The sequence below is a fragment of the Zosterops lateralis genome (genome assembly GCF_965231275.1).
Source record: "Zosterops lateralis genome assembly, chromosome: 1".
NCBI classification, from domain to species: Eukaryota; Metazoa; Chordata; class Aves; order Passeriformes; family Zosteropidae; genus Zosterops; species Zosterops lateralis.
The window spans coordinates 62,624,558-62,649,863 of NC_139762.1; the positions used below are offsets into that span (position 1 = coordinate 62,624,558).

The 25,306-nt window shown below is 40.7% G+C and overlaps 1 protein-coding gene across 2 annotated transcripts in view; it reads right to left on the reverse strand.

Annotated features, from left to right (window-relative positions):
* The window catches only part of RANBP9 (RAN binding protein 9), a 38,883-nt gene extending 19,294 nt beyond the window's left edge, over positions 1-19,589 (reverse strand). For both annotated transcript variants that reach the window (XM_083858163.1, XM_083858164.1), the window contains exons 1-2: positions 19,115-19,589; positions 10,716-10,827 (exon numbers count right to left, since the gene is read on the reverse strand). In XM_083858163.1, the coding sequence (XP_083714289.1) occupies positions 10,716-10,827; positions 19,115-19,577 (575 nt within the window). In that variant the 5' untranslated portion in view covers positions 19,578-19,589. The remainder of the gene's footprint in view (positions 1-10,715; positions 10,828-19,114) is intronic.
* Positions 19,590-25,306: the final 5,717 nt, after the last annotated feature.

The following is a 25,306-nucleotide window of genomic DNA, read 5'->3' on the forward strand; positions in this document are numbered from 1 at the left end:
AAAAAAAAATTCTGTCTCTTACAAAAATAAATATGTATGTGGAACATTGCCAAGAAACACTACGCTGACTAATCATCTACCAATTAAGCTACTGAGAGGTCATTTAAAAACAGCATAAGAACAAGGGATTCCCAGCATATCTGGTTGAATATGGACAGATCCTGTCTGCACAGGAGGGAAGGACAACTTTATTTTCTTTTTGGCATCCTGGGTTGTTGATGGAGAATAATCGTATTAGCTAAAATGTTTAAAGCACGAACAAAGAAAGCCAAAAGTCACAGCTTATTTTGAAAGTAGCCAATTTCATCATCTTCAACATACCTAATGATGTTTTGCAGACAAATTTTATAAAATACATGCAACACTGGATTACTTTCGCAGCAAAAGGAATCCTTGCATGGCACTTATGAAAAACTCACACTGAAACATTAAAGGCCTAGATTGTAGAGCAGAGTATTAGCTTGAAAAATTTACCTGCAGTGGCACTTAGCTGTTTGCAATCTAATGGCAAACTGAAGAGGGGAAAATATTTGTACTATACTAACCAGTAATCTGAAATAAAGTCCAAAAGCCAGCTTTACAAGAAGGTGGTTTTAATGAAGTCAGTGTTCAGAACAATATCAACAACTTAACAGCAAATACTAGAAAGCTGAAATGAAGAATTTTCTCACCTCTAAGTAACACCATTAGAGGTCAGCAAAATCAATTTTGCTTGTTTCTTAAGCAAAACTAATGCCATTACCAAGACAACAGGAATACAAAAAGCTAGGCTTCCACCATTGTCCCTTGCCCAAAATAAAGCAACCCCACTCCAACAACGAAAGCAAGCATCCAAAAATCATCTAAATCTACATTTCCTAGTTATCAAATCGTTCAAAGTATTTTGACACTAGTTCACATCAGTTAACAAGAATTTGCTATGAAATAATAAACTGTATGAAAACAAAATACTGATCTGCAGCAATCTGGAAACAGTTTCAGTCAACAAACATGACCTTTGTATTCCCATCTCAAAAAACAAATTTTTTAAGCAACTATTCCACTTGGAAGTGCAGGTTAATCTGCTATTTTAAATGCTTTTGACACAGAATGAAACTGAGCAGGATATGTCTGAAGTGATATGCTTAATTGTGTACAGAAGTTTCTGCTTTTTCTACGGTTCACTTCCAACTGTTATCTTACCTACGTCTATGTTCGATACTTACAAAGTCTTCCTCTGATAATTTCTATTGTATAATAATACCATCTTCCTCTCCCTCAAACATGCCAGCATGAAATGGAGCCTCAGAACCACATATAGCAGATATTGCATTTAAAAATACTGAGAAGCTGAAGCAAAGGGCAACAAACAAAAGGATTAGTCTTTGCTGCATTGCTGAATGCATTACTGAGGCACCACTGCAGCAGCAGATCCAACAAACTGATTATAAATAGAAGCAACAAATGGAAACCCCTTGACTTTGTCTTAAATAATAAAGGCAGAGCTGTTATTAGCTTAGTTTGGGATCTGACACATGAAGGATACTCATGTAAAGACTGAAAATCTCTTGTTCATTAAAGAAAGGATGTTTACTTTTAAAAACAATTTTAGATAACTTGAACTCCACTGACTGCAAAAAGCCTTTGAATACAAGTAATATTAAAAACGCAATCAAGGTTTCATTTAGGTATTTTTACAATAACAAGACTAAGGTTACACAAAAACGTAAAATATTAGAAGATCGCTGTGTAGGCAACCTTTTGATATCACCACTGTTTTCTTCTTCACATATCCTAATTTCCAAGCCTCCTCAGTAACAGCTGTAAACACAGACAAACTGTATTTAATACAGCTGGGAACAAGAAATCTTTACCCACTGGTAGTGATTGGAAAGCACTAGGCACTAACACCATCTCAGGAAGAAGACAAATATTCAGCAATATGTATCCTTCCCTGGGATTCACTTACAACTACTTGAAACATCTTTTTGTGAAGGAGACTTGCTACTAACAGAAACTGAAGTTAGATTAAAAATTTCCAAATAACTAATAAATTTACTGTAGACATCTTTCACCAGGCAAAATGAATGTCTAGAACTTATGGCTTGAAGTAAGCAAAATTAAAGGCTCATCAATTAAGCTTATTTATTTTTTATAGTTGAGAGATAGGTAATCTCATGTTCAACTAGATTAGTACATTATAAATTGAAGGGGAAAACAGTACCATGACAGACAGGCTTTAAATGCTCTAAAATTTATTAACAGGATTTGTATTTATGACAAACGACTACATGTAACTTCCTTACCTTTTCCTCACACCTGTAACCTTCACAGACTCAAACTGACTTTTTTGTTTGTTTTTTAAAGACACTTAACCCTTGTTTACGTCAAGAGTCAAGGTCTGCAAAACTACTTGCTCCAGTGGGAGGAAGTACATAAATCGTCCTCCTGTTTGCTGCTTGAAGTTCACATTTCATGTGTGTCAGGATCAGGAGAAGAAGAGTGGCAGACCTATGTATTCTAGTTTTCCTCCTGTAGTCTAACAATAAAAACGATGGGCAGCACAACAAACAGCCCAGGTGCAATGCAGGCCCAGAATGTTCTAAGTCAGTTCATGACACACTTCTTGCCGTCCTGTCACATTAATAGGTTTGGTCTGGGAGACCAAAGTGGACCTTTTCCTCCTGCCTGTAGCTATGTCAGGCCATAAGAGCTGTCCTTGGGAAGCGGAGGTGTCAGCATCACAAAGCAGCACCCTCAGTCCATCCCGTAGCACCTTGCAAAAATGGATCTGACACAGCATGGCTTGAGAGACCAGAGGGTGAACAAATGGTGTGGTCCTGATGCTGCCTCCCTCCGTACCTGAATCAGTACCTGAGGACTGTCCCTTCACCTCAGCTCCCTACCCAGACACGTCCCTGGGAGGATCATTTATCCAGGCAAATGGCACAAAGTGTCCTGGTGCCTGTTTGACTGAGCAGCCCCTCTTTCTGAGCAATCTCAGTCCCACTGGCTGCTACTCATCACCTCATTAACAGGCTCAACTCTTACAGGAGCTCATAGAATAACGAACAACCACTCATGGAAGACATGAAATCAACCCATGAGAGACTGAAATAAGAGACTACAGCTGGAAAACAATTTAAAGTGCCGCCAATTTGATTTCAAGGACCAAGAAAGCAAGTGTATTTTACAAAGTCTTGTTTTCTCACTTAAAAATGTATTTATTCTTGCTCCAGTCCACTTCAATTGAGATAAGGGTTACCATTTTAATGTCTCAGCACATTTTCTAGTTTACATTTCACAAGTCATATAGAAACTTTAGGAACACCACAAAACTACAGAATTTGAAATTTGCTGAAGATTCAATTTTTTTTTATCATTAAGCAAAAGAGAAAATGTCAAAAAAAGGCACTATGATACCCACCTTTTTCCTGTAACACATACTGAAAAGCCTAGGTTTCTCTGCAGAGAAATGTTTAAGAAGCAGAAAGCTCACAATAACTATTTTCTCTTCAAGTATCTTCCTAGTCAAAGAGCTAAATTTACATTTTTGCTGGAGCCTAAAGTTTCTACTTGGATGCCTAAATAGACTAATTGTGAGAAATAAAAACAGCCAGAGCCAAATAGAAGGAAAAAACAACAGTAAGAGATGGTACAAAACTGGAGATGCTAAAAGATTGAGAAATTTTAAAAACGCAGAAAGAGACACAACTCCGATTCTTATTTATAACTGTTCAATTTGATTTTGTAGCCACTATATTGAAGGCGTATGGAAGATCTTTCAATATGAAAGTTGATAAAAATCAGAACTCAGATTAATTATATCCTATCTTGGTCACTCCATCTCAAATTTATACCCAACCACAGATACCTCAGAAAAGCTGAAGATAAATTCAAATACTAAATAATCACTTCTCTAGTAAAAAAAACCAACAACCAAACAACGAAAATTCCATACAACTGTATTTGTAAAGACAACTAAAATAATTTAGCAGATATTTACATAATAGTATGTAATAGCCTCCCTAATACAGAAATTTCACCTGCTATCTGCAAAGAACCAAATTCCTTCTGACTTCCATTGTGCCTACATACGCTACTGAAGATATTATAACCTGGGGAACTGCCACATGATGCTTCAAAAAACAGCTCTTTGGGTGTTGCAGAAAGTAAGTAATCAATGTAGTACCTTATTCCCTACCTGCCATACATTTAAAGGAGGCAACTTCAACCATACAGTGTTAAAACCTAAGTTACCATAATATCTGTAGGGAACCTAAGATATTTAAACAAAGCACTAACAGATGTTTACAGCCATAAATAAGGCAACTGAGAACAACTTCATGTTTTGAATGCATTGAGTATTAAGAAAAGTAGAAGTAACACTGAAAAAAAAATTAAGCTATATAACAGGTATGGTTTGTTTTATCACTATGTTTGTATCTTGGAAAGAGGACAGAGAAAAAAACTACATCATCTGTAGGAATTTAGAAACCAAATGAATTTCTGTAGGGCCCTCACAACTCACTTGCAGTGACATAAAAGTTTGAATAATGTTCTCCTATAGTTTTCAACACTGCCTTCAATGACATTATGAGGCCAGAAATAAGACACATTAAAAAGGTACCTACGTTTTTCTTTAATATAGTTACTCTGCATTAAAATTTTGGAGAAATATGCCAATTCAAGATTCTTATTGTCTGCACAGTCACAATAAGAAATGAGATGTTAATCTATTTAAATGTTTCAAAATATGCCATAGACTGTTTGAGTCTTTCATTTTGAACTGAAAACAAGTTTTATGGAGAATTTCCAAGGAAACAGTATTTTGAACATGATAAACCCAGGTTTCAGATTAATGCAGTTCTGCATAGAGAGGAAAAACCAAAAATAAACCAGGCAGTCATTCTGCATAGTGCTTGAAACTGTTACTCCTGTAACATTTTGCTTATGATTGCTCTGATGTTCCTAGAAGGATTCTCATTTACTGACATCCCTCCCACTTTGAGGTTTCACCATTTCATCTGGTGACACTTGCCTCCAAGCACTAGAGCCTTTTTCGGGGCCATACTGCCAGAAAACAATAGTTGCAAAGAAAATAATATAATGTAAACGTGTTTGCCATAGTAAAGGTATCATCTATGCACTATATTTATGTGAATGGACTTCAGAAGAAAGAAGTAAAAAGGTTTTTCAAGAAGCTAAGTCCAAGAAATTAAATATATTCTCTTGACTCTCTTTTTAAATTACAATTTTTAACTTCTAGCATACACCAACAAAGAAAGAAAACTTTTGTCACAGTTCCAATATTTCTGACCAGTTAAACACAAACCTCAAACAATCTTATTACACATTTAGGTAATGTTCATTTCTGTCAATGTCTGGTCTCATACACTCAGGTAAAAAATGAATTACTACTACAGTTTAAGAAAAGATACACTTGATGATTCCTGACCTGATCTCTTCTTGCAGCTGCTACAATTCAAATGAAGACACTAATGAAAGACGGATACTTCAAACCTTATCAGATTCTACTCTGTACACAAGAACTCTGCTAATAACGATGCAAGGCCTACTTATATGTAAATGGAGACTGAGTGAAGTTTTGCATGTTGTTTTAACAAATGCCTGTTCTTGTAACAAATAGCTGCTGAAGACATATTAAAACTATAAAAATAGGTCTCAGGACTGCATAAAGTTTTTAGAGTACATCAGTAATGTACAAAACAAATACAAATCAACCAGCAACAGACAATGTTATACATTTTGTTTATTGGTTTATGCTTCTGTTAAACAAGAAAAGGGATATACTGGATGCTAAAGGAAAAGCCAACTTACTGCATCACAAACAACTTGTAATAAAAAAGCATAGTTTGTGTTTGAAGAGCTAAACATACATCCTCTAGAAGACAACAAAGCATTTGTACTTCACAAATGTGACTCAAACACTCTGAAACAGTTCAGGCTCCACCACAGGCATAGGTGTCATGAAAACTCAAACTTAATTCCCATGGTATTTTTGTTTTGGATAGTTTTTCCTTTTTTACTTCACCACCTACTTCATCACATACACAACACATACTACACAAGACACTGCCAAAACAACAGATGACTGATTGCATACGCAGTGTTAAAAACCAGTCATAGTGTAACAAGTGTCTAAAGCCTTATTAACACAGCTTTACCAAACATATACTGATTATTGCATGGATTGCTGTACTAACATTTTATTTTAGTGCACAACTTACACATGTGCTATAAAGCCTGGCTCAGAAGATCTGCATCAGCACCACCACGCCACAGACTAAACAACCCTGCTCACAGAAGTGTGCTATCAGCTCAGTGCTATCTGCTACAAGAATACAGTCTTTCTAAACTTAGCTTTCATTGATTCTTCTGGATGGCTTATCACTCCCAATCCTTGTTGTCATTCTTCTTAAAAAAAAAATAAATTAGAAGTGTTCCAGGCCAAGTTGGATGGAGTGCTGAGTGTTGGATTGAGTGTTCTGGTCTAGTGGAAGGTGTCTCTGCCCTTGGTGGTGGGGCTGGAACCGGATGATCTTTGAGGTCCCTTCCAACCCAAACCATTCTGAGATTCTATGATTTTGCATTTCAAGCACGCATCTTCTTCACCTGTTCTAAAAGCACTGAAGACTGTCTAGAAGTACATGGCATTACTATAATTTGCCCATTCTTATTGTATTTACAAATCAATGAATAAGACAGAAATTCAAGACACTGAGGATAAAAGTATTCTTCCCAGAAGTGCATTTTCCCTAGGAAAGAAACAGGTCTCTCCTGGTGAAAGATTTAAAAAGCCAAAAGGCTGTATTTAAACTAAAATTAATGGGTATAAGCTAGGACAGTGACCAAAAGTATCATTCCCAGTCTCCTTGTTCTAGATTCTGCTTTCTGCTCCTAGTTTCACCCTCTTGTACTGTCACAGCTACTCATGAAATGACACAAACAGCCATGCTGGGGAACAAAGCTGAATGAAAACTAACTCGCTCTGGAGGTCAGCTTTTGGAAAATGAGTTATCCAGTCAGGTTTACCATGAAGCTGACACAAACAGTCACAAACTGGGAAAAGGGACATGAACTCAGTGAGTGTTCAGAGACTGCTTCTTCTCACGGCCAAATTTTTTATTTATTTTTAAGTTAGCTGGACATTTCAACAGAGATGCAGACATAACTTACTGTTAGTTAATAGTCCCTGTCCTACCATGCTTTCTAATCATCACCTTGGTACTGCTCCCCATACACCCATTACCCTTCTACTGTTACTGTCTCCAATCGCTCAAATAACCATCGACAATGTCCCACGTGAGCCAAACAAAGCAAAGCAAAAGACAGTATAAAAGGAGAATATATATAAATAGAGGCCCTTAGGCTACAAAAGACAACATGAAACTAAGAAAGAAAACTGAAGAAATAAAAAAGAACAGGAAATACTTACAAAGCAATATGACAGTTGGTTAGAACTTCCAGCAAGAATTCAAAAATATTTAGGATATTATTTCACATATCTGTATTGTAGCAGCACATTGGGACTCCTTTGTCAAACCCTCTACAAACAGCACAACAGATTTTGTTTGAATGATATTTCAACCTTACTACTTTTACTGAACTTAATTCTCACCTCCCTTTTTCTCATCCAGTACCATCAGTTACTGACCCTATCACACCACACAGAGGTATCAAAAAGCAACTTCACTTTTCATCTGCTCTGCAACAGTAATTTCCATATCTTCTCCTTCCTAGTAAACCTGTTTGTTTCACACTTTCTTCAGTGTGTTCATAATGCTCTCAAAGCCAGTCACGAACTTCTGCAAAATTAACATATTACACACCTTCAAATTTCTACTCAAGCCAGTTACCAACTTAGATATGTTAAAGAATTTAGTGACCTAGGTCATTAGAGTGATAAAACCAATGCTGTGCGCAAACACAGACAGCTACAGAAGCCATGCTATATCCATACCCTAAACAAAAAAGAGCTGTGCTTCTTCAGACAATAATTTTCGCCCTGCTACTTTCAGATATGTAAGACCAAATTCCAGAAGCAGCACCTTCAAGTGCTACAGTAGCATGAAAAATTGATCTCCTACAGCAGGTTTTTAGCAAAAGTTTTTTGATTATTTCAGGCAAGTCACGCTAAGAGAGCACACAAGCAAGAATGCTGTTAGACATACTCCTATAATACAGTACATGGACTAAATAGTTTAAGCTGAGTTTATTAAAAAAAAAAAAATAGAAGTAATAAAGGCTACTACCGAAGGGAGCTCCAAACAAACATCACTAAATTATCTACTGACATTTATGAAAGTTGGAAGCTGTACTTCAGCTTACAGATAGATATCTCAGTTGCCTTGTGTAGTCTAGGATTTACTTTAAACAGTACTATAAAATATAGCTCTACTGCTTCCACAGCTAGGCTTAGACCTTGAGAACACATGATTTTGCAAGTAAGGCATTTTAGCTAATTGACCCTATTAGTTACATGCTGGTCTTCTACGGACATGGTCCTCCTGAACTCTGTTCCATTACCAGATGACAAAATAAAAAAAAAAAAAAAAAAAAGGATAAAAATGTACCTGGAGCAAGCAGGGTGAAACACAACAGGCAGTGAAAAAGAACTAATATATCCAAACAGACACAAACTGGTTCCTATAGTCCTATTTCTCTGCATTAAAATCTCCAGTTTACTTATTATGGAAAAAATTATTAGTTTCAATGCAAGGTAACACTGAACAGTAAGAGAATCATCCTCCATCCCATCAAAGACCACCTGGACCTGAGAAGAGGGTCTAGAGATACATATTTAACATCCAGTGAGGTGCTACATGGTCACTCTTGGTCTTTATCAGCCAAGCCACATTTGGCTTTAGCTGTGTGCACACTATTTCCCAGCTACCATACTACCTTATATAATGAAAAAATTAACATCTCACCTCATTACAGAGTTAATGTTTCATAAAGTGTCACTAAATGAAGGTCAAAAGGCTGAAGCAAGGATGAGGCAGTATTAACTGAAAAAAGTACTCTTCCATTTTTTATTAGTAATCTCAGCAGGCACCTTTGCAAGTCACAGCTATGTACATCTCACAAGTAACCATTTAAACACAAAACCTTGAAAAACTTCACTCAGTGCTGCTTTCCGACTTTTGCAGGATAGCCTTAAGTGGTCTACTGAATTTGAAATTACTACAATTCAACACAAAGTATCTAAGGTGAAGTCTTAGAGGAGCTATGACACACCCACATATGTGGACACTTTTTGAAATCCATCACTTCAAAGAAGCTACTTTCCAAACTAGGTAGGCAGAAACCTATTTCAAGAAGAGATACACCACCAGCAAGTCACTATAAAAACCCCTCATAAATCCACAGGAGGAGGACAATTTAATTAAAACAAAACAAACAAAAAAACCCCAAACCAACCAACCAACAACAAAGAAACCCACCCCCTGAGAAAAAAAAAAAAAAAAAAAAGAAAAAAAAAGTTGTTTCTAAAATCAGTAGCAGAACGTTACTTGAAAAAACTAATTTCTATCACCTCAATTTAAAAGTTACTAGGTCTTCACAGTGTTACAAAAGTAGCCATGGATGTAAGAGCAAAGAACTCTCCAAGGGATAACTTTCGAGAACAGAAATAACAACAAACCCATAAATGCCCCTACAAAGCTGCAGCCCTACTGAGGCTATTCTTTCAAAATATCACTGTGCAATACTACAAGGAAAACAAAGAAGTTCGAATACTCTTTCTGACTCAGAGAAAGCTTACAGGACTCTGGGAAAATGAAAGAAACAGACTGCAGCAAGACAAAGAGAAGACAAAGGTACTGAATTTCATCCATAGCTCTTTTCTCTCAAGATTTATGTTCACAACAGAGCGTAAACACCTGTGACATGCTCGTACAGTACCTAGAACAGGGACAGCCAGTCCTGACTAGAACCCTGAAGCAGAACCAGAGAATGTACTACAGTACATTAGAAAGCAGCCCTACAGTGTATCAGAATTAACACACATCCTCTACCAAAAGCAGCGAAAGATGAAAAGTAATTAAAGTGCTCTAGCAAAGATTTCATTTGCACTTCAAGACTTTCCCAAGTGAGATTCTATCTGCCTCAGCAGACTTAAAAGCATGTATCACCTGTGCTTCAACAGATTCATAATTCAGATGGATTATGGGAAGCAGCAGCTTCTTACTCATCAATTCTTGTTCTTTCCATAAGGTGACAGATTCCCAGACACTTTTTCAGAATATTCCCCTTTATTCTTATTACTGTTCATCAACAAGTAACCTTAAGAATAACTTCCTGTTTCAAATTTGGTATTGCCTCCATGAAAAGACCACACTGAGGAAATAAGTTGGTTGCTACACATCCTAAAAATTACACGAATGTCTGTAAATCCATACAGCCAAAACCCAACACCTTTAAAGGTAACAGCAGAGTCAAATCAGTCATTCAAACCCTAACTTTTTTGTCAAGAAAAAATGAGATGACGTTTTGGTATTTATTGTGTGCACTGACTTGTGGACAATAAATACCACAATCAACTCTCTTAAAAGAATCAAATGTAAGAGCACAACTTCTCAAGAATAAGGAATCAAGCTATATAAAGTGGTAAAATATGAGAATAAGTTTTGATACCAAAGACATCTGCTGACTGAAAGATGATGTGAGGCAGTATTTCAAGAAATAAGTAATCAATAATGCACTCTGCTTACCCATCTCTTCCCTTACTGACAATTTTAACTTCGAAGTAGTATATGCCACAGGCTGCAGGTATAGGATGTGTAGCTCGAACAGAAGCAGCATCTTTTGGAGTTTTTCCATGACCTGAAAAACAAGAGCATTCAAAACACACAAAAAATGTATTTTAGTTAACTGCAGAAGGTGACTCAAAGGTATGCATGCCAACTATTCAAAATAAAAGACTTAAGTAATGAGCAAACAACACAAAATATTCTAATCAATCTGATTTTTATGCTGGAGTATTTTGTTTCAACATTACATTTGCACTGTAAGCACCTGGATTGCAACTAAGGATGCTAAAAGAAGTCCTCGGTATAGTAATCCAAAAAGATCCTACAATTATTTGAAGAGAAACCAGGAGAAAGGTTCACCATTCTAAGCAACATGATTAACAAAAGGCCACTTGTGTTTGAAAGAATTGAATGATTTCTCAAATGCACAGGACTTACTCATTTTTATAGACTGAAACATGACATAAGAGAGTTTCATCTAATGCTTAGTACTTCTGACTCTACAAGTTACTGAAGACATTATCTTCTATTCTATTGTCCTGCAGAATAAACATCAGTCATTATACAGAACGTACTACTCATAATTCATTTCCATGTCCCAAAGGTTGTTTCAGGACAGCATTAAGCCTTACAGCCTGCAACTGAGTTCATGCAGCTCCTACTCCTTCTTCTTATTAGGCTCACTATACATTAACTCTGCCACAATAATGCCCAACTTCAGCTCTTGCCAACTCTCAAGATTTTCAAACTAAAGCAAAGAGCCACTTGCACTCTACTAAAACTAACCTTCTGAATGTGCCATCCTCTTCACAGCCCTTTCCAAAGGCAACCTGGAAGCAGGCTTTTGACCTGATGACTTGCTGTAGCAACAACCAGCTGAAGCAATAACGGTGTCTCCCAGGTACATCCAAATTCCTCAGCTTTTGTGTGACACTCATGCATGGGGCCCCCAGACATAGTTTAAAAAAATTTAACAACCAAGGTGGAAAGTATATTGGATCATGGCAAGAAGTAAGGTAATTCAATTAAGATGGAAACCAGGAACAGACTGTCACTGCCATAAGAGTAATTCACACAGATTCCATGCCTACTCTTCATGTGGGTCTGCAGCATGATGAAAGGAGCTGCCTGTTTTGAGTGTGCTGTACAAATCACTTGTGCTGCAGCACTCCAGCTGTCATTTCCAGTCCAGACAGGGAGGCCTACTGCACCTGCATAGCAACTGATCTGCATATGCAAAAATTCCACAACTAAACACACCACTTCTTCCAGGGGCATTAACACTGGCATCACTGCTCAGGCTCAGATTAATGTCTCAGGTGCAGCAACACAGGTCACAGCAAAGAAGCAACTGCAGTAGAATGACAGCATAGACAGGCAGAGTGATTAGGCCCAGCTGGCCCACAGTACAAAACCTCTAAGGACAGAGGGTCAGGGACTGACCTGTACAGAACCTCTGAGCACAGTGCTCCCTTGTACAAATGTTCATAGAACTGTCAGTGCTTATCAGCCTGTACAGCCAGCACCCACCAGCTCCTGACCAATGGCACGTGCTCAGCCAGGGAGAACTCTCACCATGGCTGCACCAGCAATCAAAACTTCACGAGCACACCAGACATTCTTAACCCACTGACATTAGGTTTACTCTACCAAGTTTTCTCTGATGTTAATGGCTCGCCACAGTGTGCTACTACCTAAAGAAAAGTTGCCTACCACCTGAGTATAACTCTACTGCTTGCTTCAGTGTCTTGCTAGTACTACTAAACCTTTTGTGTAGAGATCCTTCGATCACCTCACAGGTTTGACAATGTTAAGTTTGCTGCCTAATTTCTGTGTGTTGTTTTCTGATGTATCACATGAGGAAAAACTAGTAATTTACTCCTCCATACACAATATGTTTTATTGTTCACTACTTCTAAGTTATTTCCTCAGGCTGTGACAATCAGTGTAACAACCAAGTACATAATCTTAGTCAGAGCTTCCATGGGTTTTCTTGGTTTTCAAATCTGGTAGATCACTATTTAGCTATTACAGATTATTATGCCTAAGTATGTAGAAATCTTTCAGCTAAAAGGGCAAAACATTGAACTCTTAAGACATCTCTTAAGTTCAGAGAAGTCTGATTAAACAATGCACTGGAGGAAGGAAAAATACTTTCTTTTTCAATGTCTTTAGGTTTTTACTCTAAAATAGACTGCAAAGAAGTTCCCTTGGTTACTCTATGCACTTGACAATCTGTGTAGTTTCAATCTGAATCATTCTCCTTATTTGGGAAAGTCTTCCACATAGAAAAGACTAAAGCAGTAAGAACCAGCCAAATATTATTGAAAATGTAAATCTATTACCCAGCAGACTTAGCTTTGTGAAATCACAATCTAAATGTTTGGAAACAATACCTATTTAAGGTATTCTTAGCACCTGTCCCTGAAACACCCCTTCTCCCACCTCCCCCCATTCCAGGCGTTTATTTGCAAGGATATACCAGGAAACAGATTGATTAGCTGATCGGGGTTTAAGAAACCTACCAGATTTTTTTAAGCAGCAGATCAGTTCCCTGATCCAGTTCACAACACAGCCAAATACAGCTGTCACACTGCAAATAAGAGGTCAACACAGGGGCAGAAGTAACAGGACACCTCACCAGTATTGCCAAACACTTCATGTGGTGAAGCAACATGCTTGGGGAAGTCAGTGCCCAAAACTACTTTCATCCCATTAAAACAGGCAACACCCTAAATTTAGAACTGCTGTCCTTTTAACATAATCTCCTATGAATCCTGTTTTACTGCTTGAGCATACTGCTTTTATTTCTACTTACATACAATTAATATGTCTACGAGAAGGCTAAACATAATCCAGTTAACTACTTTCCAATATTCCAAGTATCTCTACACTATCCAAACGTGGTAGTCGAGTCTTTGGGAACCACCAAGCTACACTGAATTACATGTGGTCATGAGATCCTAGTTTATCAACCTGCTTTAAAACACAAAGGAGGCTCTTAACTGAACAGTTAGCTGAACTGCAAAATTTCTTACCAAAGGATACTACAGATGTTAGTGTTTAAGAGGACACTGGGCAAGCTTCTAGAACAGCAGTTAACTGAAACACTGCCTTGAGTTCAGAATGTCCTTCAGCTTAAAATGGCTGGAAGCCAAGAGGGGGAAAACACACACTCCGTTTATGTCAAACATGTTTTTGGTTTTTTCTCAGGCACTTGTGATCACTGTCACCAGTGGGACTCCTGAGCTGAGTGACCCATTAGCTTGGTGTCTTATACTGCTGCCACATTCTTTGGTAACCTGAATCCTCACTTCCTTGCTTGTGAATAAAAAAACTTTGACACCCAGCTCTGAACTTCAGAATCAGAGGTTCCAAACACCTGAAGCAGATCACACAAGTGCTGCCCAATGATTCCTCAAAACAGACTCCTTTCACAGTCACAAGCTATAGGCTGAGTATTTAAAAGAACACTTTTGAAGTGTGTCATATTTAACACTAAAGATTTTCAGCATTTAAAAGAGAACTCTGAAAACAGATGCACTGGAGGCAGAGAAGGGAAAACAGGTCTACGAATCTTGAACCTTACCCTGCAAAACAGATCACAGGTAAGTTCAATTACTAGAACTGTTTTCACTTGGGCTTTCATGAGAAGTGTTTGACAACCATGAGCTGACCATGCTTTATTTAATTTATTAAGCATTCACACTAATGATTTTTAGTCACTCCTTAAGCAAAATTAGTAAAATTATTCTAAATTTAAATTCTATCAACTTGAAAAAAAGCTAATTCAGACAAAAATATGTTCAGAGAAGCCACCTCTGCTTTCCAAAAAGGTAACCTTTGAACCTAAATCTAAGTGTATAATGCATACACACCAAACAGTCCTAAAGAAGTCTATGGGTGCCCCTACCTAGACAAAAGTAAGCGTGGTTATCCAGTTTAAATCCTTAAATGAAGTTTACATAAGCTGAACTGCAGTTATTTCCAACAGGTGGTTCAATGACTTGCTCACACTGCCAAAAATAAAATAATCAAAGCCTAATCTTCTGTTGAATTCATTAGGAAAGTTTCATTGAGACAAGAATGGAACAGGCTGCCCAGGGAAGTGGTTGAGTCACCACCCCTGGAGGTATTTACAAAACCTGTAGATGTGGCACTTGGGGACACAGTTTAGTCGAGGACTCAGCAGTACTGAGTTTGTGGTTGGACTCTGTGTTCCTAGAGCTCTTTTGCAAACTAAATCATTCCATAATTCTAAGAAAAAAACCAAATCAGAAGACAAAATACTAATTTTACTTTAACTTCTTCCCCAGTTTTTAAAAAAACAAGACATCTCAGGGCTACAAGGCTGTCCAAAACAGGCAAACTGTACTGAATGTACCCTGAGTGTTTTCAGCCAGAAAAATTGACACCATCCTTGTAACAATGAGCAAAAACACAGAACGATTAGTATAGAATCCTCTTCATTTCCCAGCAGAAAATGGAATGCACAGTTTGCACTGAAAAATAGGGGGTTTTTATTTTTTTGTTTTGCACTACAGACAGTTCAAAGGCAACTGCACTGTAAATAAATGTCTGGCTAAGATTCCCTGGCCTGTGATACATTAGGAAAAGTTCATGCAATGGCAGATTACTCAAAATTGCATAACTTTCTTCAGCTTTTTTGGACGACTGTCGCAAGACTAATTTAAGTGAAGTTTCTATAGGAGTCTCCATGATTTCAGCACAAATTATTTTGTCTGTTTACTTAATTCTGTATATGGTTTCTTCCATGGTTACAAATCTGCACTGAGCCTGTTTTTATCTCCTTACACTACATAGTATAGATCACTATCTGCTGAAAACCTAAACTTCTCTGTCTAGTGGACCTTTCATATCACACACAGCATTCATGAATTCCCTGTTTTTCAACAAGACCCGTGTGTAAATTCTGAATATTTTAGAAATATGTAGAAATATTTTTAAAGATGTCTTGCCTTACTAGCCATGTAATTTTGTGCAGTAACTGCTTTATATGCAGCATACACTTATGCTTTTTTACCACTTACCTACAGCTCAGAGCTGTAAAAATTATAATTAAGTTAAATGACACCAATTTTTTTCCTTATACAGTTTTTCATTGTCTCCCTTACAAAGGTACACTGCAAATAACAGGTAATAAAGAGAGTCAGCTTTCTATCAGCTTGCACAGCTAACTGGCAGCAACACAAAAATGTATATCCGTCCATATGAAAAACAAAAATACTCTAGGTATAGTCTTTAGTATATTTACAGTATCTCTGATGCCATTGTCTACATATTTTGTACCAAGATTTTGACAAAGCTACCTAATCTGCTAAACAAAAGCACCTCCCCATGCAAATTTTCCTTTCCATCTAACACTATGATTCTGAGAGATAGCACAAAAAAGCGCTGGGTGTTTTTGACCTTAACAAAATTTAAAGAGCTTTTATCCTTTTTTTTTTAAGCCTCCACCACTAGATCAATGCCTGGTTTTGTGGCAGTTTTCATTTTTAAGCACTCTGTAGGATGCTTGCAAAAATCTGCAGATGCAGAAATGCAGTATACAAAACATCCCAGCTGCAATGGGTGGAAAGAGACATCTACTCACTTCATATTTCCATACAACTTGTCCACTGGTAAGCAAGAAAATTAAAAGAATCTTCAGAAATTACACTGAGAGGACCATTGTTCCTCTCACAAACCAATGAAACAAAAATATCACTGCTTGCAATACATCAGCACATTAAAATTATGAAGCTAACTATATGAAAAATAGCTTTGAAAGCTTTTGGGCTGATTGTTCCTCTCCACCCATTTTTTCAGTAGCCCAAACACATCCAAGGTGAAGGCAAAGCACTGCTGTTAAAACTTTCTGCCTCCTATCAGTTACAGAAGAGAAGGAAATTACTCCAGAAAAACAGTTCTATAGCCAGAAATCTACAGAGGCTGAATAGAAAATTTTAGTGAAGAGGGCACGCATACTACAGTAATAGAAAATAGTAAGAACTGCTTTAGGTAACTGGCTTCTTTGGACACATCTATCTTTTTCCTTAATATTCTGGTCAAGACTATAACAGTTCTTTATCCCTGCTCAATACATAATTCATATTTCCTTTCAACAAAAACATCCAGCATTCTTCCACTATTAGTTAGGTAATTTCAGAAGCAGTGAAAAGACCATAATTACAAAAGAAGACACTGTGAGTGCTTTCTTCTGAGAACTGATTTGTAGAAATACTATTTCACAGCGCTAAGCACATTCTTACTTGCCATCTTCCCTTACTCCCCTCATTTTCTTCCCTTGTACTGTGTTCTTAGGGCTGAAGGATCCAGGAGGGAGAAAAGGCCAGAGATGTTTAGCATGCTTGCCCCCTGTTCTCAGGTAGAAATGCTCTGATACCATCCACTGCTTAGCCCAGTGAGCAACTCCAGGTGCCAGGCTGGTAACATAAACACGGAGCTGCCCCAACAGACACCTTCATTAAATTACCCAGAAGAAAAGATGGGCCACTTAAGGAGCCATTTACTCCCATCTGCACTTAGGAAAAAGAAAAGCACAGACATGTTATATTGGCACCTCTTCTTTTCAGAGTCCTCTGGGCTAACCTAGAACTCTTCAACCTTGAGCACTTACCATTACTTAAGAGCTAGAGTAAAGGCATTTCATTGCTATAACCTACTAACTGTGCTTTATGACTTCTGTAATTTCTTTGAGGTAATGATTTTCCTTAACATCCTGGCAAAGGAGAAAAGTGAGGAAAAACAGGCATAGCACATGGAAAGCTTGAAAATATACTTATGCAAAAACACTGAGAGATCAGAGAGGTTCGACCTCTGAATTCAGCTCATGAGAAAAAGAAGTTGGCCACAGCAAAACAAACCAGCAGAAGGAGCTGATAGCCACTAAGCTATGATCATCTTCGAAGGAAAAAAAAAAACAAACCAAAACCAAACAACCCACCTCCACTAAGAACCAGAAAACACAAAATGTTTCTAAAAATACAAGGTCATAAAACACTGAACAAAAGCCAGGAAACTCAGAGTTGAGTGTTAAATTACACATCCTTAAATCACTCGGTGCCTCCCAGAAACCTGCTCTATAGTCATCAAACTCCGTTATTATCTTTGTATGGTGCATTAAACTTAGCATTTTTAACAGAGTATTTTGTGTGTAATAATAAAATCTCTCTATTAAAAAAAAAAAGTCTCCCAGAGTACATTTAATCCTTTCATGGCAGCCAAATCCTGCCCCATGTGTTTGTGTTGCCGTTTTCCTCCTCCGATTAAACAGTAACATGTTTATCGAGATTTCCCTTGAATTTCTCCACTGCAAACTCTGAGAAAGGGTAATTGCACGGTTGTTTTTTCTTCCCCTCCCACTACGTTCATCTGACTACAGACCGACAAAAGATCCAGTTCTTCAAAGCCAACTCAGAAGTGGCTTTGAATCCACAACACTTCTACTTTAGGACTTCGGGCCTAGAACACCAGATGTGTCTGTGTTTTTTCAGGTCAGAGTGTAGGCTTATGTTTCCTGGTTTTATGACATTTCATAACAATCAACACAAGTTTTTCTTCTAATGCCTCTCGCTGTTATTTTTTTAATACAAACACATACTGGTTTTTACCTTTTATTTGAAAATCTGTAACTTTAACTGTGAAAGGTCTAGGAAGAAAGTTTTAGTCACCTTTGTTAATCTAAGTGCTATTGTCGTTCCTTCCCTCAAACCACTCTGTGCAATAGTTAGGCAAGACTATTACCAGTGACTTTAAAAGTCATTTCTTTCACAGTTTAAAAATAAACCGTGTTTTTCTCAGCGCCTTCCCCTCCCGTCATTTCCGTGTTCAATAGCTTAACGCTTGCTGCTCTTAACTCCATTTAACCCTTGCTCTTCTCGAGAGGGGAGGGAAAAAAAAAAAAAAAACAAAAAAACCAGCCACTTCTTTTTCTCGCTCATTACCATAAACAGGACACGTCATGCCGAGCGTCCTTTATTCTCCTGCCTCCGGAGGACCCAAACGTTGTGGCGATACCTGAATCCACGGAGGAAGTCCCGGAGTTTACATAATGCCCCCTCCAGAAGCACAAGGAGGCGGGGGCGGCCCCTCGTGTCCCCCCCCTTTCCCCGCACGGCGACAGAAATGAGAGGTGGGGGGGAGGGGAAAGGAGAGAAAAATAAACCTGAAATAAAGGAAAACAAGCCCCTTATCTCCAGGCTGCGGGGGTGGGCGGAATTTAGGGGATGGGAAAACAGGGAAGAAGGAGGGAGAGGAGCGTGTGTTATTTCCTGTTATTGTTACTGCTGTGCCCCCGGCCCGGGGGGACAGGGGGTGTCGCGGGCCGCCCCTCTCACCTTTGTAGTGCACCCGCAGGTTGTTCTGCGAGAGGCCGATATAACTGAATTTGTCCTTCGGGCTCCAGGAGCGGGGCAGCGGCGTCTCCTGCTCGTCCACGGCCGGGTAGAGCCTCTTCAGCCGCCGCTTCAGCTCCTTCTCCTGCTCGTTGAGGGCCGGGTCTCCGTGCGGGAAGGGCGCCGGGGCGCTGGAGCCGCTCCCCGCGGGCAGGCCCAGCGCGGCCCCGCCGCCCCCCGCGGGCCCGCTGCTGCCGGCCGTGCCGCCGGGGGGGGGTGGCGGCGGGGCCGCGGTGGCCGGAGGCGGCGGCGGCGGGTGGAGCAGGAGCGCGGCGGCCGGAGCGGGGCCGGGGCTGGCGGCGGCCGAGGGGGGGATCCCCGGCGCCGGCGGGGGAACGGCGGCCGCCAAGGGGAGCTGCGGCGACGGCGGCTGTTGTTGCTGCTGCTGCTGCTGTTGCCCGGACATCCCGGCTCCGGCCTCCTCCCGCTCCTCCGCCGCCACCTCCCGCGGCGGTCGCGACTGTCACCGGACGGGCCCGGGGGCGGAGCGACGGGCAGGCCCGGGGCCGTGCGGAGCGCGGGTCACCCCCACGACCGGAGCGGCTCGGCAGAAGGCGGGGGGCGGGGTGGGGGAGGGCTGGCGGTGACGGCGGCCGGTGGAGGCGCCCGATGGGAGCGAGGGGCGTCGCGGGGCGCGGCGGGGCCGGGGGCGAGGCGGGCGGAGCGGCGGCGGCGCCGGGCGGAAGCGGGAGGCGGGCGGGGAGCGGGCGCCGCGGCGGCGGCGGGGCTGGCTCGGCCCTCGGCCCCTCCTCCGCTCGGGGGCGCGCCCGGCGCGCACACGCTCCGTCCGGCCGGCCCCCGGCGCGCCCCCGCCGCCGCGCGCCCCCGCGTCAGTGCCCGGCCCCGCCCCCTCCCGCGCTCACGGCGGGGCGGGGCCTCCGCCCATCGGCGGGCGCGAGGCGCGGAGGGAGGGAGGGGCCCGGCAGGAGGGTCAAACCCCCCACAAGGGCCCTTGGATCTGGTGCTGGAGTGATCCCTGCGCTCCAGAGCTGTTGTGGGGCTCTCTGGCCTGACCCGGACCTGTCGCGAGCTTTTCTCCAGCAGAAAGCCTGAGCGAGCCCCTGAGGGTGGGGAGCGGGGCCCTGACCCTCAGCGGGTCACTGAAGGGTGTTGCCGCCCAGGGCCAGACAAATGGTGACTGCCCCCTCGTCATGAAATTATTATGGAATCAGTATATGCCCCTAGAGAACTTTGTCCAAATGTGTCTCCAAACTCTGCCAGGCTTGGAGCTGTGAGCACTTCCATGAGGAGCCTGTTCCAGTGCCCAACCACCCTCTGGGAGAAGAAAGCTTTCCTGATCTCTGCCCTAAAACTCCCCTAACACAGCTTCGTGCTGTTCCCTTGAGTTCTGTCACTGACATTACAATCATGAGACTGATGATAATTCTCCTCTTGGTGATGACCTGGGCACATCAGACCTGTTGAAAAGTTTTCTGGTGTAACCCGGATTTGTTGAAAGGTTTTCTCCGGGACAAAGTCAAGCTGACTCTCAGAGGGGTAATGGGGAGAAAGACATCAGCCCTCAGGGCGTTAATGACTGATTCAAAAGGATCACCTGTCTGGAGTGAGTCCAACCGATTGTCCCCTCCTGGTGAAATTAAATAGTCCTAATGCCGACCCTTTTCCTCCCTGAATGACCTGGACTCATAATAGTGGACATGACCCACAAGCAGTGCAGGATCAAATTACAACTCTTGTAAAAGAACGTAAACTGCACATACACACACACACACACAGAGACGTATATATCTGTACACACATGCACACACACACACACACATATCTAAATGTACATACATACATATATATGTAAACACCAGTCACCGTCATTTCACCCTGGTTCACTCCAAGTGATCTGTTAACAAGAACCTCAGTTATCTTGCCTTCAGGTGTGGGTCATGACATTGAGTTGGAGAAGAAGGAGAAGGCAGCATCCCAGTGGGCTCTGCCACCACTGGAGATGGCGGGTGGGGAAAATAGATGGAGATGGGCTGGTCTGTGGTGCTGTGGAGGCTGTGCCTCCTGACAGGAACAACGAGGGTCTGCTGCCTACACCTTGTGACCAACACTACAGCTGGTAAGGGGAAAAGCCAGTAAGAGCATTTTCCAGAGGTAGGAAAGCTTGGGAATGCCTCAGCTCAGGACAGGAGGAGCAGCACAGTGTTTCTATGGGGGTTTTGTTCAGGGCCTGTTCTCCTTCTTTGGTTTGTGTGTTGTGGGTTAGTTTTGTTCGTGCTTAATGTTGTTGGTTATTCAGTGGTTGCCTGCGCTAATATATTCACATGGCAGCAGTGAAAGAGAAATGGTTTACAGATTGGCAAGCTTGCCTTGGAAAACATTAGAAAATGAAGGGAATGTCACTGGCAAGTCTAGAACCTCTGTCCAGTTCTGGACTGCTCAGAACAAAAAAACAAGTGGCTTTGGGAGAGGGTTCAGCAGAGGCCACAAAGATGATGAGGGGTCTGGAGCATCTCTCTTATGAGGAGAAGCTGAGGGCCTGTTTACTCTGGAGAATAGAAGACTGAGAGGACATATCATTAATGCATACAAATGTCTCAAAGGTGGGTGTCAAGAGCATGGTGCCAAACTCTTCTGAGTGGTGCCCAGCAACAGGACGAGGAGCAATGGCTATAAATTAAGAAAGAAGTTTCACCTGAACATGAGGAAGAAGTTTACATTGAGGGTGGTAGAGCTCTGAACAGGCTGCCTGGGGAAGTTGTGGAGTCTCCCTCTCTGGAGACATTCCAAATACACCTGGATGTGTTCCTGTGTCACCTGCTCTATGTGATTCTGCCTTGGCAACAAAGCTGGACTGGATGATCTCTTCCAACTCTAACAATTCTCTGATTCTGTGATTCTGTGAACCTGAAATGTTGATCACTTCACAAACCCTTTTCCAGCTGCCAGCGTATTGGAGTGTAGGCACAGAAGCAGGAAACAGAGGAGGTTAATTATGCTTCATCTGTGTGAAATGGCGTGTGAGGTAATGCAGGTGTGACACTTACAAAGGCTTGTATGAAGCTAAACATTTCTCACCTATAGTTACCAAAATATCCTGTCACATGCAACTGCTTCATGATGTCTAATAGCGTTTATGGCTGGACAAAATGCAGTTATCTAAAAATACCCTATCAGGAGGAGCTGCAAACTGTACAAGAGTAGAAGTGCTGAGGATGTATGTTGAAACCATGAACCATGCCTGAGGGTCAATTACCCTGGCACTGTAGGCTATCTCCCACTGTATATAAATTTGCTTTCTAATACCTAGATGTTGTTGTAAACTGTGAAGCTTGGTTGTTCACATTTTTATTAAAAATACAGTATTTGGCTAACTATAGACATTGGGAGATACATTTGTTATGTTCATACGTGTAGATGTTTCATAACTCTTTTGTGATTGTCAATAATTTTTCTGCCCTATCTGCTTCCTCAGTTGTGTCTCACTTTAGCATTTGTGCCAAAATTCTTCATGTCACCCATTTGAGATTGTCACCATCAGGTTCCTGTTTCTTGAACAGTAAGAGAGGAGAGCAGGTGTTTCTGCACTTCCGTCTTGACATTATTCTCTACTTTGCTGCTCTGGTTGCTTTTATCACATCTTTTGCCATCTTCCAAGGATAAATAATCCAAGTGTAGCAAAGCATTGCTTTTTATGAAAATCTTTTCTCCAAATTATGCCCCTAGACAAACTCATTCACATCACTTTTTCTGAGTGAGATTAGACTGCACATGATGCCAGAGGTTTGGTAGAGGTATTCTAATACTTGCTGTTAACCAGTATGTTACTTATTCCTCCTGTGTTCTGCTAACTTGTTTTCTAACTACAGCTTTGTGAGGATTAGAGAAAACACATAGATATTTATATAAATGCCCAGTTTCTACTTTCCGGTTTAGTATAAATGAATGGGGGCTTGTCAGATTTAGAAGCAGTACTCATGTCCCTCCGTAATGTGCCTTGTTTTGCATTTTCAGTATTGAATTTAATTCACCATTACATGGTGCATTCTGTTTCGTTAGCACTTCCTCATCATCACAGTCCCCTCTTGTCTTGCTTAGCTGAAATAATTATGACAGCTGCAAATGTTGCCATCTCACAATACAGCCCTCTTTCTAGATCAGTGGTAAATACAACAGCAATATGAGCCTTGCTGCAGAGCCCCGACGCTGGCTGGCGTTAACCTTCCGCCATCGCAGAAACTCGCAGTTCAATTCTGTTCTTTGTTTTCCATCTCCAGTTTTTGAACCATGATTGTACTTTTCTTTTTGCCCAGTGATTATTTAGCGGCTTGAGTCCTCTCTGGCTTAGAGATTTAATCAAAGGCCTTTTGAAGCACTGTAAAGCATTGACTAGTCCATCAAAATGTCTTTGGTTTTTTGGGGTGGGTTTTTGTTGGAGGTTTGTTTCTTTTTCTTATTTTTTATGCTTTTAAAGTATTTCAGTAGATGGATCAGCTAGAGATTATTTAGCTTTGCAGAAAGCAATGCCCCCCTTTTGTTAGGCCTAATTTCGACATTCAAATGCAAACATTCTCTTCTGTATGCTTGGTTTTCACTCATGTTTACTTTAAGGGACCATTTCAACCGAAGAAAATGTAATCAAAGCATTCCAGGCACTGAGGGTATTTGTTCGACCTCTTGTTGAGCCTATCAACAGGGGATCAATGTGGGGAACATGTGTTTTAAAGTGAATGCAGGTGATCACTCCCTCAGTCCAGGAGCCATATCCTCCAGGCAGGTGTGCTTTGTGGGCATCACTGAGCTCACTGTCAGTACACCCATCGCTCTCCTTGGGGAATCCAGAGCCAGAAGAGAGGAGCGCTCAACCCCGACTGACACCCTTCAGGCAGCTCCAGCAAGAATTAAGCTGTCCTGATGGCACAAATGCATCTTCTTCTCACAACAGAGCTCTGTGCACGGCCTCGATGTTGCAGAGGTTAATTTTGCTCCTGGATCCTGTGTTGGCTGCTCTCTGTGTTTTCATTAAGAGTGAGTAAGTGGGCTATGGCCATCTGTGCCAGTGATGCTGATAGCATTCTGGCTGTCATCAAGAAACAGAGGCAGGATTCTCCTTGGGAGTCTATTTCTGTATGTGTCCTTTGTCCCTGCTGTAGGACCAAGCCTCCTAGTTGCACATGAATTTAGTGCTTGTGCTGTGGCTGCCAGCCTGACACATTTCCAGCCACTTCTCTGAAATTTAATATCTCCCGTTTGTAGTGATGGTAACTGTTTGCTGTTCTTTGTTTAGTATTCCTCCCAGTTAAGCTTTTCCAGTGTGTAGTTTCTTTGTAACTGTTTTGGAATTAATTTTCCTGCTTCTAGAAGCGGCTTGGAAATCAGCAGTGTGTTATTTATTATTGTGCCTACTGAGCTGATTTACTGGCCCTAACAGGAAAAGAAAACCACTGAGAAGTAGGCAATGGTATTTCAACAGTATGAGGGATAGATGTCTTTAAACTACCTGAGCCCTTTTCTCTTTGGACCTTTTTTTAGCCCTGCTTATTTAATTGCTTATGTATAGGTTGATAGGATTGATGAACTGACAAATGGAAGACTTGCCAAAATGAATCACATATGAATTATAGGCCATCATCACCCTTTAACTTTGTTGAATCAAATGGTAATCCATATGCAATTTACAGTATTACTATATTGCTGCTCACGGTGCTTCTGCTGTGCTAAAGCTGAGCAATCCACTAATAGAAATAATTTTGTTGTATGACTCAACTATGCCTGTGTTATCTTAGAGCAAAAGTGGTTAGAAATCTCATTTGTTTGCCAATGCTTCAGTTGTGGTATTTATATATCTACACAATATGTAGGGAGATATATAGATAATTATCTATATTTATTCAGTTTTGGTACTTGAACATCAGCGTGTATACACAATGGGATCAGATTTGTTCTCTTTATTCTGTTCTTACCTTTCTGGTCTGTACATGAGCACTGTGATCTACAGGCACACCAAGTTTTATAGAAGTGTGATTCACTCTTTATACAAAATCTCACCAAATTTAATCTCTGCAGTTCAATTTTTCTTTTATTATTTCTTTGCATTTTGTTAATGAGTTTAGAGTATTCATAGCTAACTTCATGCTTTTCTTCCAAAGTAACTATTCACATGTCTTTGCCATATCC